The sequence below is a fragment of the Ciona robusta genome, chromosome 11, assembly GCF_009617815.1.
Source record: "Ciona robusta chromosome 11, ASM961781v2".
Classification (NCBI taxonomy): Eukaryota; Metazoa; Chordata; class Ascidiacea; order Phlebobranchia; family Cionidae; genus Ciona; species Ciona robusta.
In genome coordinates this window covers 3,138,637-3,155,554 of record NC_143245.1, presented here as the reverse complement: position 1 = coordinate 3,155,554, position 16,918 = coordinate 3,138,637, and the positions used below count along the sequence as shown (strand labels likewise).

Genomic DNA, 16,918 nt, shown 5'->3' with positions numbered 1-16,918 from the left:
TGGCAAGAAAAAAGAATGAATGAATGAATGTAATTTATTTATCCTCACGTGGAGGGGAAACAACAGTTGTGATGGCATGGGGATTCTGTTTTATATAGCTCGTGCTGGTGATGTAACTTTGGGTATATTTTTTATCTACTTTTATTAAAATATGGCTGGTTATTTATACGATTCCTAACGAACCAATGGGTTGGCAAATATAAAGTTTAAATTTTCAAACTACAAAAGATTACGGAATTGTCTGAAATAAGAGATTGTATATAATTTCAATAGTTTAAAGTAGATGAATGCATAATTTTACAACATAAATTAATTTTTCATTTATTCTTTTTCATTTTCTAACACTAAAGGTCTGGCATGTGTGAATAGGTTAAATTTAAAATAAAAGAAGTACGATAGAAAATAAAAATGGCTTTCGTGCAATGGAGCTATAAATTTTACCCAATTCTCTAGCAATTGTTGAAATATGATCGAGCAATTGTTGAAAAATGACAACAGTGGAAAACAATTTCTAACTTACATTTTCGATCTTTTATGCTGAGAATGTTGTAAATTGAACAAGAATTGAATTTGTTGAGACGAGGTTCCAGAAATGGGACAGGAAAGGCACTTGCAAATGCAGCTAAGCATTCTCCAACTTGTGATCGATGGCTAGAATCATTAATGTTAGTTAAGATGGCTGTTTTGTGACAAAGTAAGCATTTCTAAGAAAAAAATTATAAAAAAAGAAATTTTCAAACAAAATTTATAAAATTATTTAAAAAAATTTAGTAAAAATTTTTTTTACCAACAATTTTATTTTAAGAATCTTATAAGATTTTTATTATATTAGTTGTAAATCCCGTGGTGTAAAAATGATATGTGTATGAAAAACTGCCACCTTTCATTTAGTTTTGTGGTATGAGATATTTTTTACATTCGTAATTTTTTTAGTACATGTGTTTTCATAATTAGCATGCATTGAAACCAATTAAAAGAACCAATTCTTCATATGAGAACAGGTAACAATGATTTAAAAAATTGTGTGAAACCACAAACTAATTACAAAATCTTACTTTTCAAATATTTTTTCAGCAAACTTGATGGTTGATTTTGTGCTGCCACACTCAGTCAAGCTGGTGATATGTGGTCAAAAATATGAGTTTGTTAAGCAGTATGGAACATATTTTTTTAATGAGGATTAATGAAATGAATTCAATGTTTAATATTTAATTTCCTTACCGGTCAATAAAAGCTCCTTTGCCTGTACCAAGACTGTACAAACCATTAAGAATTTTGTAGCAAGACACTTGTATTTCATCCACTGCATAAACAACATGTTATAAGAAGGAATATGCAAAATAAGTAATCATCAAGATAAGAAAATAGTTAGGTAAATTTAACTTGCTTTATCATTGTGTGCATTGGAAAATGACAGTGGTTATAACACAGATGTTTTGTTTCATACACCTCATGCCCGCTTACAAGTTACCAATTATGCTCTAAGTTCGTTGTAAACTAATAGGAAACTTATTTTTCAAGAATTTTTCCAATTTAGTATTGTACAAAGTGTGTTTTCTTACACATACTTTTATTTAAGTAGTTGCAACTTGTTGTGAGTTATACATATGTAGAAGTTGAAATGGCACACTTTTTATTATACACTTTCCATAACTTTTAAACACAGTAACAAGTTAAACAACCATAATTTTTATGTGAGTTTATATTTCTTTATACAGTATTTTTAAACTCATATATTTTTTTACACCATGATTCAAAATGGTAAATCAATTTTTGTTATTTTAAAAGTGTTTTTTTTTTGTAACTTACGCAGCAAATCCTTCCCAAAGTTATGGCGACCCAAATGTCGAAACAGAATTGTTAGAACTGGTAGAATGCAGTGCGTGACATAATTGGTGGTTTGAGCACCAAGCATCATTTTACGAAGATGTTTCATTCGACCACTGAAACAAACATGATTCAAATATAAAATAATTGTCATCACTTAAAGGACAACTCAGTGTTAAAATGTATGTTTGTTCTATTCTATTCTGTATGGGTGTGGCCCCTGAGGATCTAGTATATAAGCCATATTGGGACCTAAATATTTGTTAATGCCCACCATATGTAAAAGGTTCATACACTTTATGTTAAAAGTTTGTACTTCACCACTATGCTGTTGCTGATAATATGATAAAAAACAATCAGTTTTATCAATTACAGATAAAGTCTCCCAAAAAATATTTTAGACTTGTAAATAACAGGTAATCTAATTTTCAAACAGTTACGTCTTTGTAAGAAACATAACACTACTGTGTTTGTATTAACAAGTATGATAATAATAATAAATTTATTTGTGTCTCAACAACAGTCGTTAAAACAAAACAACAGTTGTTGAAACATGTTTACAGTAAAAAACATATTTACATCTAATTATAAGAAAAAAAGTGTGATCGCTACACCTATACACAAAGTATATAGCAGTGAAGTTGATTATTTCCTCACCTTCTAATATGGTTAAGCATCTTTTTTAAATCTTCAGCAGCATTATTGAAGAAAGTTATCAAGGCTTGCTTGATATGTTCTGGACATGATTTGGTGATTGTTCTGTCAATATAAACATTATTTGATTGTGGAAATTCTTTACAAATCTAATAATTCTATACGAGTGAGGTCCTACAGTGTGGCACAATAGGGACCGGGTTTGGAGCATTAACTGTGGACTAAAGCTTGGTTTTTGCAATAATGGAAAGCAATACTTTCATGACTACCTAGGTTAATAGCTTATATCGAAATTAAACTATTTGTTTGTGTAACAAGAAACTAAAAATGCATTATTTTAGCAGTAAAAAACTTAAATTGCACAATTAGACATTTATATATTATTACTGAATAAAAATAGTAAAAAAGAAAATGATAGTTGTTAAACTAATTTGCAATAAAGTTGGCATTAAATCTAGAAGATAAAATAAACACTCTTTAGTTGCATTAGACATTCAGTTATTATTAATAAATAAAAATGGCATAAAGTGAACAGGTGGTTGTTAACTATTATTTGAAATACAATTATTAAATTTAAAAGATATAAGTTTACGTTAACTTACGATGCGTCAATACATTCTGCAAGAACTTTGATGCAGTTTATTGCAACTGATGCATCAACACCTGAAAAGAATGTGAAGTTTATTTTTAAAACATAAAATGGAGCAAAAAACAGTAAGCTGGCACAAGGTATGTGAAACAGAACATTCAAGTTAGAATGATTGTCATTTTGCCGTGCACAAAAGGATAAAGGAAGTTAAATTCATTTATTCGCAATATATTTTAACATACTCACCAAACATAGCGGTTCTTTGTCGTATCAGCAATGCCATTTTGCAAAACAACCTGTGTGTTTATCATTTGTAAGCATTAGAAATGAATGATATATAGAGTGAATGTTGGTATATGACAAAATGGGTTAAAATAAAATAAATCACATAAATGTTACTTACAAAGTAACTGCTTCTTTTTCTTTGTTTGATGCAACAGACATTCCTTCATTAAGACTTCCGGATACCGTTACATAATATATTTCTTGTGTTTTGAAATATGATTCAATAAATGGCATACCAACCTAGATTTACAAAACATTAAACAAAAATTTACAAATTATAATCATGTTTCATGTGATACAATCGACATCAAATTTACCGAAGTTTACTTTAAAAGTATTTTAATATTTTATTACTTTTGCAAAGAACTTAATATCATGGTCTCCCGTCAACTCGAGCTGTAACGCAGCATCATGTTGTGAATTACCAAACGCTGCGTGTTCTTGTCGGCGTTGTTTCACGGTTTCTGCAGCTTGGATCATGCCATTCACATAAACTGTACTCTAGAAAAAATACAAAATGACAAACTTTTGATATTATGAATATTTATTTATGCTTATGTGGTCGGACAAAGTTATACATGAATGAATGCAACTTGCTTTGTTGTATACACCTCTTGCCAGCTGCTGAGTTATAACATGTAAAACTTTTGTAGGTGATTGTTTTTTTTTCTGTATCGCTGACAATTTAGACAAACCATTTGGACATTTGGAGCAAGTGTAGTTAAGTGTCTTGCCCAAAAACACATACGCCCACAATGGTTGCAGCGTCTGATTGAGAGGCAGGCACGTTAATTACTAAACTTTGTCTATTGCACACCATAACAACTGCTTCATAATATATAAGCTCCATTACAAGTTAACATGCATAATCTAACAAGTCTTACTAAACATAATCACTCAAGGTTAAAATGCGTATAATCTTGACCTAAATACTGAGTATAACCAAGGGTCAATAATAAAGTCACAGATTTCATTTTGCAATAAATAAAACGCCTTTGGTATTGCAGAATGAACAATTGTAAAGTATAAACATGTGTTGGTGTGAGTGATTAAAACGCACAAAAAAATAAATCATTGAATTTTAGAACAAAAAAAAAAATTGATGAACGCTGACGTTATTAATTCGCCCCCTGGATATAATTCTGCAACAAAAATAAACAAAATGTTTCTAAAACATTAATTCTACCTTTTCCACATAGTTGAGAAGTCTGACCAACATCATGGAAGAAAATCTTTTCTCCACCGATGACTTTATATCAAGTTCCTCTTTTTCATCTTTGGTCAACATGTAGCTGTTGAACTGGAAAATATTGCAGTAAAGGTAAAAGATAGAGTATCTTTAAGTGATATACCAAATTTTCTTTGCTTCCGAAAATATTCTTTTCACTTAACTAAAAATTTTAACAAAAAAATATTGGCGTTTAGGTTAAAGATGGAACAACTATTTTTGTAGGTACCAAATATGCCGCAGTACTCAAACATTTTGGACTACACTTACTTAACTAAAAAGAGAGATATAATAATATTTATATAATTAAATGTTATACCCAGCTGCAACAGTTTATATACCTAATAATAATATTGTGGAAAGAAATAGAAAATTAAAAGAGAGTTGTTAAATAACGACATAAATACTTAACCACTTAAGGAAAAATATAAATTAAAAAGCGTGCCCTTTAAATCCCACATTCTATAAAGTTTACTTTATACAAATCAAAACATTAAAAAAAGCTTATGCGGATTGTCAGGTATGAATTAGATCTACTTATCCTGGCATGGGCATGAGAAAAGTTGTTATTACAAGTGTTTTCTGTTTCATACATCTTGTACTCGCCTACGAGTTACCATGTATGTAAATGAGTGATTGTTTTTAGGTACTATACCTGGAAAAACTTGAGCAGATCATAAGATTTGCTTCTATCTTTCTCTTTTTCTTTAGCTGTCAGTCGATCATAAGGGACGAGCATAGGGTTTGTAGTCATGGTAGGGGATGACGGTTGAGAAGAATTTGCCGCCATTTTTGCTTCCATTTCATTAAACTTCTTTTTCGCCCAAACCAAGTGGAAATTTTCCGCCAACATTTCGGCGGTCCGCATCATTTCACGACTCAGTATTACGCCACTTAAATCATAAGGACGAGGAAGGTAACCATGAGCTTCAGAAGCGGACTGTAATATAAAAGGTTTTGAATTAACAAGATTTACTAAAGAGATCAATACAGGTTTTTTAAGAAGGTTTATAAACCTTTCGTCCAATGTTGTCAATTTTTGTCAATTTTCTCCAATATATTTGTAATCAATATCATATTATCCCCAATAGTGTAAATTTTATACATCCCGTTTGTAACAGAGGATGTCTTGAACTTTTTAAATGTTTCACTTATTCATTGTGGAGATCGTTTATAAGTAAAAAAATAGTTTGTTTAAATTAAGATAAGTAAATCACAATGTTTGACTGAGATGAACATCTGACTTTAGCAGGTAACTGTTCAGTTGCGTCTCTTGCTTTCCTAATGGTCCACCCCCACGCAAGCAATGTCTTAATTCCTTCACGAACAGTTGGTCGATAAACATCTTTTTCCTGGAAATAATAGCATTTGGTTACAACCATGTTGGAACAATATAATAATTACCCAGAAAAAATCTAACAGAAAGTCTTAATAATCTAATAAACATATGACCTAATTTTATTTCTTCCATTAAAAGACGAAAGAAAAAAATAATTAAAGGCGTAACATGAGAAGTTAAAGTAAAATAATAGTCAATATGCTATATGCTAAAAAATATACCATGCTAAAAAATATAAACAAGTGAAAGTAATACCAATAAATGTAAGAAAGGTTTACATAAAGTCACAAACTGTTTGAATTAGTTCTGATTTATTTCATATAATTATGTTAACTGTTTTGGAGCAGTGTCACAATGATTAGCATGCCTGCCTCTAGCTTAAGGGGAAAGGGTTCAAGGTCCGTTGATGCTACCATTTTAGGCAAACATGTGTTACTTTGCTTCAACTCAGTAGTTATTTACAGGTTGTCTGAATTGTCAGTCATACAGAAAAAACAATCACTCATAAAGTTACAAATACGGTAACTTGTAAGCGGACATGTAGGGTGTGAAACAGAACATTGGGTTATAATGACTGTCGGTTATCATTCAAGGATAAAGCAAGTTCGATTACCCGATCATTCAAGAGACGATAAGGCTTCAACATTGGATGATGTTTAAAATGATCATTGTAATGTGAATCATATGTCCACCCTGCAGTAAATCTTTCCAAAGCCCAAGTGTCATGCCATTGTTCAGAATACTTGTTAACAAAAGTATCCAACTTTTCTGGTAACATTATACTGTAGATAGAATGAAATTTACAAAGATTCTATTGAGAAAATATAGTTTAGAATTTTTTATTCCATATTTTTTAAGCAACATTTCATTTTTACATTTAATAAATCTGAAACTTTTAAGCTGGTTAAAGTATTTCAAACATCAAATTCCTGTTGCAGTGGTTAGCGCGCCTGCCTCTAACCCAGAGGCTATGAGTTTAAGGCTCATCGCTGCTACTATTGTGGGCGTATGTGTCCTTGAGCAAGACCCTTAACTGCAATTGCTCTAACCCAGTGGTCACTTAAAAAATTCTGGAACGAGGTGTATGAAACAGAACATTTATGTTATTATGACTCTTGTTTTCAGACTCGCGAAAATAAAATAAGTTAAATTTATTTAATGATTTATTCAACTTATTTGGCAGTTAAACACTGTTTATTGGGAGTAAGTTTATAATAACCCACAAAGTCTAATATGTGGTTGCTTGTAAGCAGGCACAAGGTGTATGAAACAGAACACCAATGTTATAAAACTGTATTTTCTCGACACGTGGGGATAAAGCAAGTTAAAATCATTCAGAAGTTTACAAACCATTTGGTGTCCACAGGTCTAGGTACAAACTTTCCATGGGCAGTTATGGAGGGTTCTTTCAATTGTTCAAGTGCTGGAGACAAAGCATAATCAGCAGGTAGGGCATTCGCAATTGAACACAAACATGGGAGGACTTTGGAGAAGAGTTCTTGTTGGTAGGGCTGGGTATATAAAAGGGATTTATTAATACCTGGCAAAAATATTTACAGTGATATAAATGAACAGTGGTATAAGTTATTTATTAAGAAACAAATTGATTTTATTCATCAGTAGAATAAATTTCTTTAATTTTTTTATAAAACAGTTTTGTTTTAAGTTTTAATAAAGTTGGCAGACATTATAAAGTGTACATTTTACATTAATCAAAGTTATAAAATGTTTTTGTTTATAATATTAAAACACAAAATAAAAACTAAACAGGTTGAAAGTAATGTAATTCTCAAAATCCTAACTTTTTTTGCAAGTGAATCAAATATTCCCCAAAACAAGACCATAGTTATGTGTTTCTCTTCATCAGTAGCTCTGCCAAACTCACTACATCCATCATGTAGGTAGTAATACTTCCAACATCTCGCATAATGTTGTGTTAATAACTGAAATGAAGTTAAAATATCATATTTTATGTTAAATATGGTAGGGTGTGTAAAGCCTTTAGTATATAATATCCAAAAATCCAGATTGTGTTTTAAACAATTAACAACGGTTTATGGGAGTCGTGAGGATATGGTTTTATAATTCTTTGAATTTTCTTTGTTTAAAGAAAATATAATAAAAAGTATATATCTAATCTCACAACAATATTTAATTTTTTTGGTAGAAGTATAAAGTTTTTTTTAAAGTTTTTAGAATTTAATTTTTTTAAAGATTTTGTAGCAGTTAAAAATGGATGCCGCCACCAATGTGGAACACATAATGGCAATTGCTCTAACCCACTGGCCACTAGTCAATATTTGAATGTCAAAAAGGCAGCATACAGTAAAAACTATGCACAGTTTCATACATTGTAACTTGTTAGCAGGGTATAAAACAAAACATCCAAGTGATAACGAATGTTGTTTTCTGACATGGGAGGATAAAGTAAGTTACATTTATCCAATTCGTAAGTCCCATGAGGTTTATAAAGTTTTTCCAAAAATTAGGCAACAGAAATTTTTTTTAATTGTTGTGGCAATTAAACTTTTACCAAACCATACAAATGCATTAACTCGGTTATTAGGAATTGAAATCAACAAACCCGTATTGGAACGTAAGTTTCTTCAGTTAATGCAGGAACATCAAATGTTAACTTTCTCAGCAGACCTTGTAATAAAGATGGACGCAAGACACTGGAATAAATAACATAAAAAATAATTAAATAATATAAAGATGATACATAGCATGTTACAATGACAAGTTGGTTTTATTTATAAAAATATAAAATATTTTTTTGATAATATAAAAAACACTGTTTTTTAGTCTGTATTGGTTGCAATTTTTAGCCTTTAGTTAAAAGTAATAAAAACATATCAAGTTTCATGTAATAAATGTAGACCTGGCCTAATGGTTTCTAGCATTACAACTCTTAATATATTTTTGTTCCCTATATTTTGCTACTGCAGGATTTGTAAACATACTTTTAAATATAGTAATAAATACCCTTTACCTGCAGAATATACATTTAACGATAAAATGTTACACTACTGTTTTACCCTGCTACTGCAACAAGGCAGTTACTGATCATTTCTTTCTGAGCTTTAGTAAGTGCTTGAGCCTGAGACATTCGATAAATTGTATGCAGCAATTGGTCGATCAACACAACACGATGTTGCCATTGTTCCAATAGTTCTACGTGTTTTACAAGCATTGGTAGAAGACTGTAGCACATGTAACGATTGAGTGACAATGCCATGTCAGTGGTATGAAGTAAAGGCTGGAACACAAATTTATTTACTGGTTAAATGTGAGATTTTAAAATAAAATGATGATTATTATTGGTGCACATTATTATTTGAACACTTCTTCTGTAATGTATAATATCAACGTGTTAATTTGTCATAAACAATCTACATGTTAGGCAATTGAACTGCGCAGCAAGTACTATCATGTGTAAAGGTCAAAATAACGAAACTTAAATTGTAACTTTTTTTCGATTAATTTTTTACTGCTTGTTTATACCCTGTATTGTGTTTGGTATATATGATTTAAAGTTTACATTAAATACCTTTAATCCCGCCCGCCAAGGACTTCATTTTCTCATATCCGACTTACTAACTAAAGAAGTTGCCCACCCCTGGTATGAGCCATACCATTTATTATACAACTGTATTTTTAATTAAATTAAAAATAAATTTACTGTATCTAGTTGAGCTGCAGCTTTCATGTCTGGTAACATTCCAACTTCTAATAAACGAAGCATGAGCTTGGGGTCGTCTACACCATATACTCTTTCAAGGAATAAAACCATGGATGCTTTATGATCAGGAATGAAACAAGCGGATAGATCAGGTTCTCGAACATTGGTGGAACCATCTAGAATAAAATATAAAAACACTTTTTTTATGGGAAAAATTTTTACCAATTGCTTGAAAAGTAAAAAACAACTATATATATTGATAATAAATGAATGTAACTTGCTTTAACATAGCCTGGAGGAAAAACAATATTATAACACAGAACTTCTGTTTCATACACTTTCTGCCACTTTCGACTAGTATGTAAGTTTGTTAATGGCTGACAATTTAGACAACCCATTAGTGACCACTAGGTTGGAGTAATTGCCTTTAAGTGTCTTGCCAAAGGACACATATGCCTCGCAGTGACAAGCCTTGAACCCACAACCTCAGGGTTAGAGACAGGAGAGCTAATATTTGTGTTATGGCAGTGGGTACATAACAAAGTAGTTTGAAATTCAGTTTCAAACCTCTTTCTAATCGAGGCAGTTCAAATGGAAGACTGATGACACCAATAAGATCTTCCAAGGGAACCAAGCTTCTTAAAATGCTGCGTATACGAATGGCATCACTTTTGCCCTGGAATAAATAAACAGAAAAATGCATTTGAACAGACTAATTGATTGTTCATGAAAAACCTCATGTAATAACACAACTATGCTGGAAAAGCATTTTTAGCGATATCTACAACACTAACCCTTATTGCCAGAAAAAGCATTTTAGCCATAGCCGGATTTTTAGCCCAACAGTTTAAAACTATTACGATTGTTTTATATTTTCCTACAGATAAGTACCTGCATGATCAAGCATTGTTCTGGTGCACATCTTCCAAGCAGATCAATCAGAGTTGAATAAAATGCAAGAATTGAAAATCCCATATGGATATCATTCTCATCATCAAAGTCATTTCTAAAGGTATTGAACTTGAATGTAACTTGCTTTTACCTCGCATGGCGGGAAAGCGTCGGTCATTATAACATGGGTATTCTATTTTATACACCTCGTGCCAGCCTACGAGTTACCACGCATGTAACTTTGCTGGTAATTTTTTTTGTTTGGCTGATAATTTAGACAACCTATTAGTGACCACTGGATTGGAGTAATTGCCATTAAGTGTCTTGGTCAAGGACACATACGTCCACAAGCCTTGAACCCATCAACTCTTGGTTAGAGGCATGTGTGCTAACCACTTTGCCAGAACACTGGTCGGTTATGCAAAACAACTGAATAACCCAGAAAATGTTTAGCCAATAAAATAATAAACCAGTGCGTGTCTTTTTGCAAGTAATAGCTTTTAACAGTGAAGCACAACGGCAACTATTGGGTTCTACAAATTGGTAGTTATATAAAAAAACAACCATTTACAAGTGCATTCTTGGTAACTCTTAAACTGAGAATGAGGTGGACTAAACCACTACATATGGTACTCAATATGACACCAATATTATAACCATCAATATAAATACATACCTTAGGACATTGTTGTCTGGACCATCCTTACTTCTGTCTCTACATATCTGTAGAGCGGATGTAATTGCAGAAAGAAGTCCGTGTCCGCCTTCTCCTCTTAAACTTGGACCAAGACATTCTGTACGTCGAATCAATTGACGAACAACAAGATTTGCATTCTCTTCAACACTTTCTCCTAAATAGAACCAAAACACAACATTTTGTAAAACCTTTTTTTCTTTTTGAACTTTTTTTAAGCAAAAAAATATCTTACAAACTGTGTGTACTCTGTACAGAAACCCTGCAACACATAGTATTGAATGAATAAATGTAAGGGATCACTGGGTTGGAGGAATTGCCTTTAAGTGTCTTGCCCAAAGATACATGCGCTTACAGTCCTAGCACCATCAAGCCTTAAACCTCTAATCTCTGGGTTAGATGCAGACGCTAACCGCTTGTCACGAAGCCAGAAAAATCTGTGATAAGCTGTTATGTGCCGCAACATTTTGATAAAAGCAAATCCGAACTTTTGAGGTTATTCAATCATATTTCTCTATTTGGGTTTCTGTACCACTGCCATGTAAATTACTTATACAACAAAAAGTCTACACACCATTTACGAAAACAGCATTTTTTAAGAAGTCTAAATATCTCTCTCCTTCCACAGGATTCCACCCGATATCAGGATATCCTTTTCTCAACAACAGTTGACAACTTTCCACACCACATGTGCCAAGCTGTTCAACGATCTGAAACATTTACAGCATGTTTAAATGAAATCAATATTAAAAAAACTTTATTTGTCTTACTGATCACGGTAGCAAAGATTAGAAATTATTAAACAAAAACAAATTGGCCAAAAGAACCCTAAAAGTTTCTATATTAAGGTTTTAGAAAGAAATTACAAATAATCTATATTTCAAAACCTGTTATTTTTCAGGAATTGGGTGAAATTTATAGAAAGTTAAGAATTCCTGAAATGAATGGATATTATCAAATAAATATTTACCTTTGCTAGATCACTTTCTTTCAGCGCCAACGCTAGCTCGTTGTTATCCATAACGGATGCAGCAGCAACATCGAGTGGTGTGGAACCCCTCATTGAAGGTGAAGCTTGAAAATATAAAATGAAACAATGTATCTTATTTATTCCTCGCATGGCAGGCAACAGTAGCTGTTATAACATAGGTGTTCTGTATCACACACTCTTGTCCGCTTACCAGTTAATTCCTACGTAACTTTGTTCAGAAATATTTTTTTAGAAAGAATTTTTTAATTTTTGTGACATTGACAATTTACACAACCCATAAGGAACTAAGAGAAATTGCCGTTAAGTGTCTTGCCAAGGGACCCACATTCTTATAATGGTAGCAGTATCGAGCCTTAAACCCATAAACTAGGCCAAGGCCGTGCTAACCACTTTGCCACAATGTCACACAAAACAAAATTATTTTATTTATCAGTGGCTATAACTGTGTCAAATTATAAAACTATTAATATTAGAAGATGTTCTAACCAAGTCCAACTGCAGAATGCTCGAGAAGGAATCCAAGATGTTCAAAAAGAGCTCCTTGGTTTAACCGACTGATGCGACAAAAGTAACAAAGGAATCGACAACAAGCTGCCACCATTCGTGGGAATTGAACTTCTAAAAAAAAGAAATATTAGAATTTAGGAATTCATAACAAACTCTTCTGTTGATTGATGTTTACCAACAAGTATTGTTTAGCAAAAAACTGGAATCAAAACTATTTTTCCGCCAATCAGGAATGTTTTTTTTATGCTAGCTAATGTCTATTGTCCAATACCCAAATCTCATATTAAATTCTTTTTTTTTAAATTTAATAAAATACATAATAATTCAAACTAAGTTTTAACAGCAATATTTTAAGACTTTTATAGTACTAGCAATTTAGTAGTTTAATATAAATTCATATTTAGGTTAAATTAAAACCTTTCATCATAACGGTACAATTATATTTTATATTTTCCCCAGATATTACAGCTGATAAATTTAGTTTTTTTATTATAACATATGAGACAAAATAAAAGAAATCTATCAAACAAACAATGAAATATTACAAAATTTATAAGAATATTAAAAAAAAATACTTTACTGTATAATCATAGCCACCAGTCCCAAAAGACTATTTGTCAATTTTTAAAGCAGTCTTAGGAAATATAGGATTTAGGTGTAAATTACCAACCATTAGAATTCGTTTCATCATCTTCACCACCCAATACACTAACCATGACTTCCATCACAGTTTCGTGCATGCACAGAACCCGCATAAGGTTCGGGTGTTGATAAAACACTTTGTTGTTCATAATTGTGCTGAAAATATTGTAACTCATCAGGTAGTGAAAAAAAAACACAGTTTTGATTCTTAAATTTGGCATACATTACACTGGCAGAATTGACAATTATTCTGCTAATATTATTTTCTAAAATTATCAAACAAAAAGGTGCTCAAAATAGCAAGCAATGAGTGTGGTATTATGTGACTCTTATAAATTTTTTTGATCAAATATAAAAGACATCTAATCACTGTATTAAAAGTTCAATGTTATTTTACTAAGTCTAGGAATAGGTAAGCACTTTTAAATTTTTAGACAAAATCACCTCACCTGTACACCTAACAATAACCACCTTTTTAGTTCAATGTATTATTGGAACAATTATTTACTTAAGAATCATTGTAGTTTGTTTCTTAAAATGTATATCTGACATATTAAAAAAATATAAGACTGTTACATCACAAAGTAAATGATTTTGTCCCAGTAATGAAAGTAATTGTTAATCTAAAGTAAACAAAACTACTAGAAAATCTGGCAAAACCACAGAAAAAAAAACTTAACTTTTAAAACAAAACAAAAAAATCTGTAAAAGTTGAATATCGCTAACTTTAGTTCTTTTATAATTAAAGTTTCTTCTTCTTCTCCGAGTTTTACCGACAATAGAGATCTTAATCTTGAAAGTGAGTCAAGTAAGCCCATGGTATCGACCTCTGATATTTCACTTATGCAATACGTCTTGTTTAATGCATTGTATAGCTGTAACATAATAAGTATTGCAATTACATCGTTTAATCAATGTTACTTATACCCTTTTTGCATGGTCACTTTTATGCGCGTAAGTACTCGCATATTTACTCGCAAAAACAAAGTTAACACGCATAACGTCATAAGCGTTTGCGAGTAAATATGCAAGTACTTACGCGCATAAAAGTGACCATGCAAAAAGGGTATTATTAATCTTTGCATGTCTGAAAAACAACAGTTGCTATAACACGAATGTTCTGTTTCATACGACTCATGCCCGCTTATGGTTTATCATGTATGTTACTTTGTAGGTGATTTTTTTTAATGTTCTGTAACTAAAATTTTCATTATATTCTTACAACATTACCTTTTATTTTGAGAAATTCATAAAATAAGAATGTCCCAACCTATCTACATTAACTAAAAAAAGACCAGCACAAAAATAAATCTAAAACAGCAGATTCAGCAATTTTTTTTACCGACGCTTTAAAATCCTATTCAGGTCTTTATTAAAGTAAATATAAAATCATGATTTACGTTCTTATTTTTATTAAACATAATAAAACTTGGCCTGAAAAGAATTCAAAAAAGCATGTACGAAAAATAATTCTGCACCAAAGCTATTTTATAATTAATTTTAATTTTTTTAATATATGAAAATATTTAACTTAAATATAAAATTCATTGCAAAGTTGTTCTTACCTCACCAACTCCATTAAATTGTCGATACAAAAGTTGAAATATTGAACGAACCAACTGTGGATTGTTAAGTCGTGAACCTTGTGCCCATCTAACCATAGTGGAAGTTATTAAATCTCTTAAAGAAGTTATCACTTCAATTTGTTTCTCTCCTGTATCATCTGCTTTATCATTCTTCCGGTTTAGGATGTGAGAAATAAAAGCAACTAATCTACTTCTTAGTGGAATCTATAAAATGAATGAATGAAATTTATTTCGTCTCTTCGGTCACCATAGCGAAGAACAAGAAAGTTGACATAAGCGAAAAGACAGGTAGTAACGGTAAAACAACAGTTGTTAAAACACACTTATTGATGAAAAAAAGAAATATTGTTTTGGATAAAAGGTGTGACCGTTACACCCTACAGACAACAGCATAGAATTAAAACACACATAAAAAATCGGCGCTTTGGAATAGTGGTTGGCGTGCCTGCCTCTTATCAGACATATACATCAGCCATAAAATCACACACAAAGTTACACACATGGTGACTCGTAAGTGGGGGCCAAGGTGTATGAAAGCAGTTAAGTCCTGCCCAAGAAAACACACACGCAAAATAGACGCATCATTCAAACTGGTATAGTCTATTTATGAACAAATTTTTCTTTTGTCAAAAAATAACTAGAAGAATTTAAAACACATCAGATACTTTAAAATGTTAATATTAATAGTTATCTTTACCTCAGTTTCATTTGTTTCCACATCTTCAATAGTTTCCCCACAATGTATCAACATATCCATGTGGAAGTTCCATATCAGATCCTTGATACTTGGTGGTAGTGGACATTCCTCTTCTAATTCTTCATTCTTAAACCTATCAATATGAATATACTTGTATTAGATATATTTTGTAAAAAAATATTAACTTTTAAGTAGTGTTTAGTAAACATATAGTATGCCTGCTTTCACAATAACTACTATAATTCGCTAAACATTTTTTATTTTGATTTCCCATATCCTATAATAAAATTATGAGTTTTATATACTGCAAGTTGAAAACTCATGTTGTATTGCTATGAAACAAACAGAGTAGCAGCAGCAGGTGTATCAACTTTCCAAACTAATAAAAAACTTAATATAATATCAGTCAGTAAGAGTCTTCAACAAAATAATATTTGATTTATTTAACTTGGAATAAATAAAACATAAAATGCTTGTTGTTTGTCTGCTATGTGTAGGGATTATGCTTCTTTTTTCAATTAAATATTACTATTTCGTTTTGTCTCGTGTCTTATAGTTTTTAATATTTTTAATATTCCATAGCGTACTCGCAGGGACAAACATAAGTTATTATTATTACATTGTACATACTTAAGTAAAATTGCCATCTGATCCATAGGTGGCGAACGAAACTCGCGCGTCATTTTTGCCGTCATTGCCGCTGACATGTTAACAGACTCCATAACACGCTGGTATCTGTTCCTTTGGTTCTGCAGTATGAAATTAAATTCGAGAAAATGCAAAAATATTGAAGATATGAATGAATGTAACTTGTTTTATCCTGGTGGGGCAACAATAATTGTTATAACACGGGTGTTCTTTATAATACACCCCATACATACTTATTTTTATCGTTAACTGACAATTAAGAATAAGGGACCACTAGATTGGATTAATAGCCATTAAGTGATTTGCCCAAACAACAAATATGTCCACAATGAGTCTTGAACCAGTAACCTCTGAATTAGAAGTGGCTCTAACCACTTTACCACACCAATGGTGATATCATAACTAACTTGTTGTAGATGGTCAACAACGAGACACGAGAAAGAGACGAGGGCTTCCACACGGTGGCGCAACACGAGGTTCATCAAATGTTCAAGCAAATCGCATAAAACCAACTTCACAGATTCAACCAAGTCCAGGCAAAGTAAGCCAGAGTGAGCATTTTTTATTAGTGCTAAAAAAATAAAGCAAAAAATGAGTGTAAAGGTTTTTATTGTGATAATAACACAAAGGTTTATTTTAAGAATCAACAACAAGTTAT

The 16,918-nt window shown here is 31.6% G+C and overlaps 1 protein-coding gene across 6 annotated transcripts in view; it reads right to left on the bottom strand.

Moving 5' to 3' along the window:
• LOC149728085 (ryanodine receptor 2-like) overlaps window positions 1-16,918 on the bottom strand; it is a 63,165-nt gene that overhangs the window by 20,876 nt on the left and 25,371 nt on the right. For 5 of the 6 annotated variants that reach the window (XM_089889209.1, XM_089889207.1, XM_089889206.1 and 2 more), the window contains 30 exons: window positions 16,668-16,831; window positions 16,243-16,361; window positions 15,613-15,745; window positions 14,895-15,119; window positions 14,056-14,204; window positions 13,358-13,485; window positions 12,667-12,798; window positions 12,160-12,263; window positions 11,764-11,899; window positions 11,172-11,346; window positions 10,496-10,610; window positions 10,172-10,280; window positions 9,605-9,780; window positions 8,961-9,181; window positions 8,507-8,597; window positions 7,725-7,865; window positions 7,273-7,433; window positions 6,536-6,704; window positions 5,801-5,935; window positions 5,239-5,523; window positions 4,542-4,655; window positions 3,710-3,856; window positions 3,474-3,595; window positions 3,317-3,366; window positions 3,084-3,144; window positions 2,485-2,586; window positions 1,810-1,943; window positions 1,222-1,303; window positions 1,056-1,115; window positions 521-651 (listed from right to left, as the gene is read on the bottom strand). In XM_089889209.1, the coding sequence (XP_089745335.1) occupies window positions 521-651; window positions 1,056-1,115; window positions 1,222-1,303; window positions 1,810-1,943; window positions 2,485-2,586; window positions 3,084-3,144; window positions 3,317-3,366; window positions 3,474-3,595; window positions 3,710-3,856; window positions 4,542-4,655; window positions 5,239-5,523; window positions 5,801-5,935; window positions 6,536-6,704; window positions 7,273-7,433; window positions 7,725-7,865; window positions 8,507-8,597; window positions 8,961-9,181; window positions 9,605-9,780; window positions 10,172-10,280; window positions 10,496-10,610; window positions 11,172-11,346; window positions 11,764-11,899; window positions 12,160-12,263; window positions 12,667-12,798; window positions 13,358-13,485; window positions 14,056-14,204; window positions 14,895-15,119; window positions 15,613-15,745; window positions 16,243-16,361; window positions 16,668-16,831 (4,071 nt within the window). The remainder of the gene's footprint in view (window positions 1-520; window positions 652-1,055; window positions 1,116-1,221; window positions 1,304-1,809; window positions 1,944-2,484; window positions 2,587-3,083; window positions 3,145-3,316; window positions 3,367-3,473; window positions 3,596-3,709; window positions 3,857-4,541; window positions 4,656-5,238; window positions 5,524-5,800; window positions 5,936-6,535; window positions 6,705-7,272; window positions 7,434-7,724; window positions 7,866-8,506; window positions 8,598-8,960; window positions 9,182-9,604; window positions 9,781-10,171; window positions 10,281-10,495; window positions 10,611-11,171; window positions 11,347-11,763; window positions 11,900-12,159; window positions 12,264-12,666; window positions 12,799-13,357; window positions 13,486-14,055; window positions 14,205-14,894; window positions 15,120-15,612; window positions 15,746-16,242; window positions 16,362-16,667; window positions 16,832-16,918) is intronic. The other variant, XM_089889208.1, reaches the window with a different exon arrangement.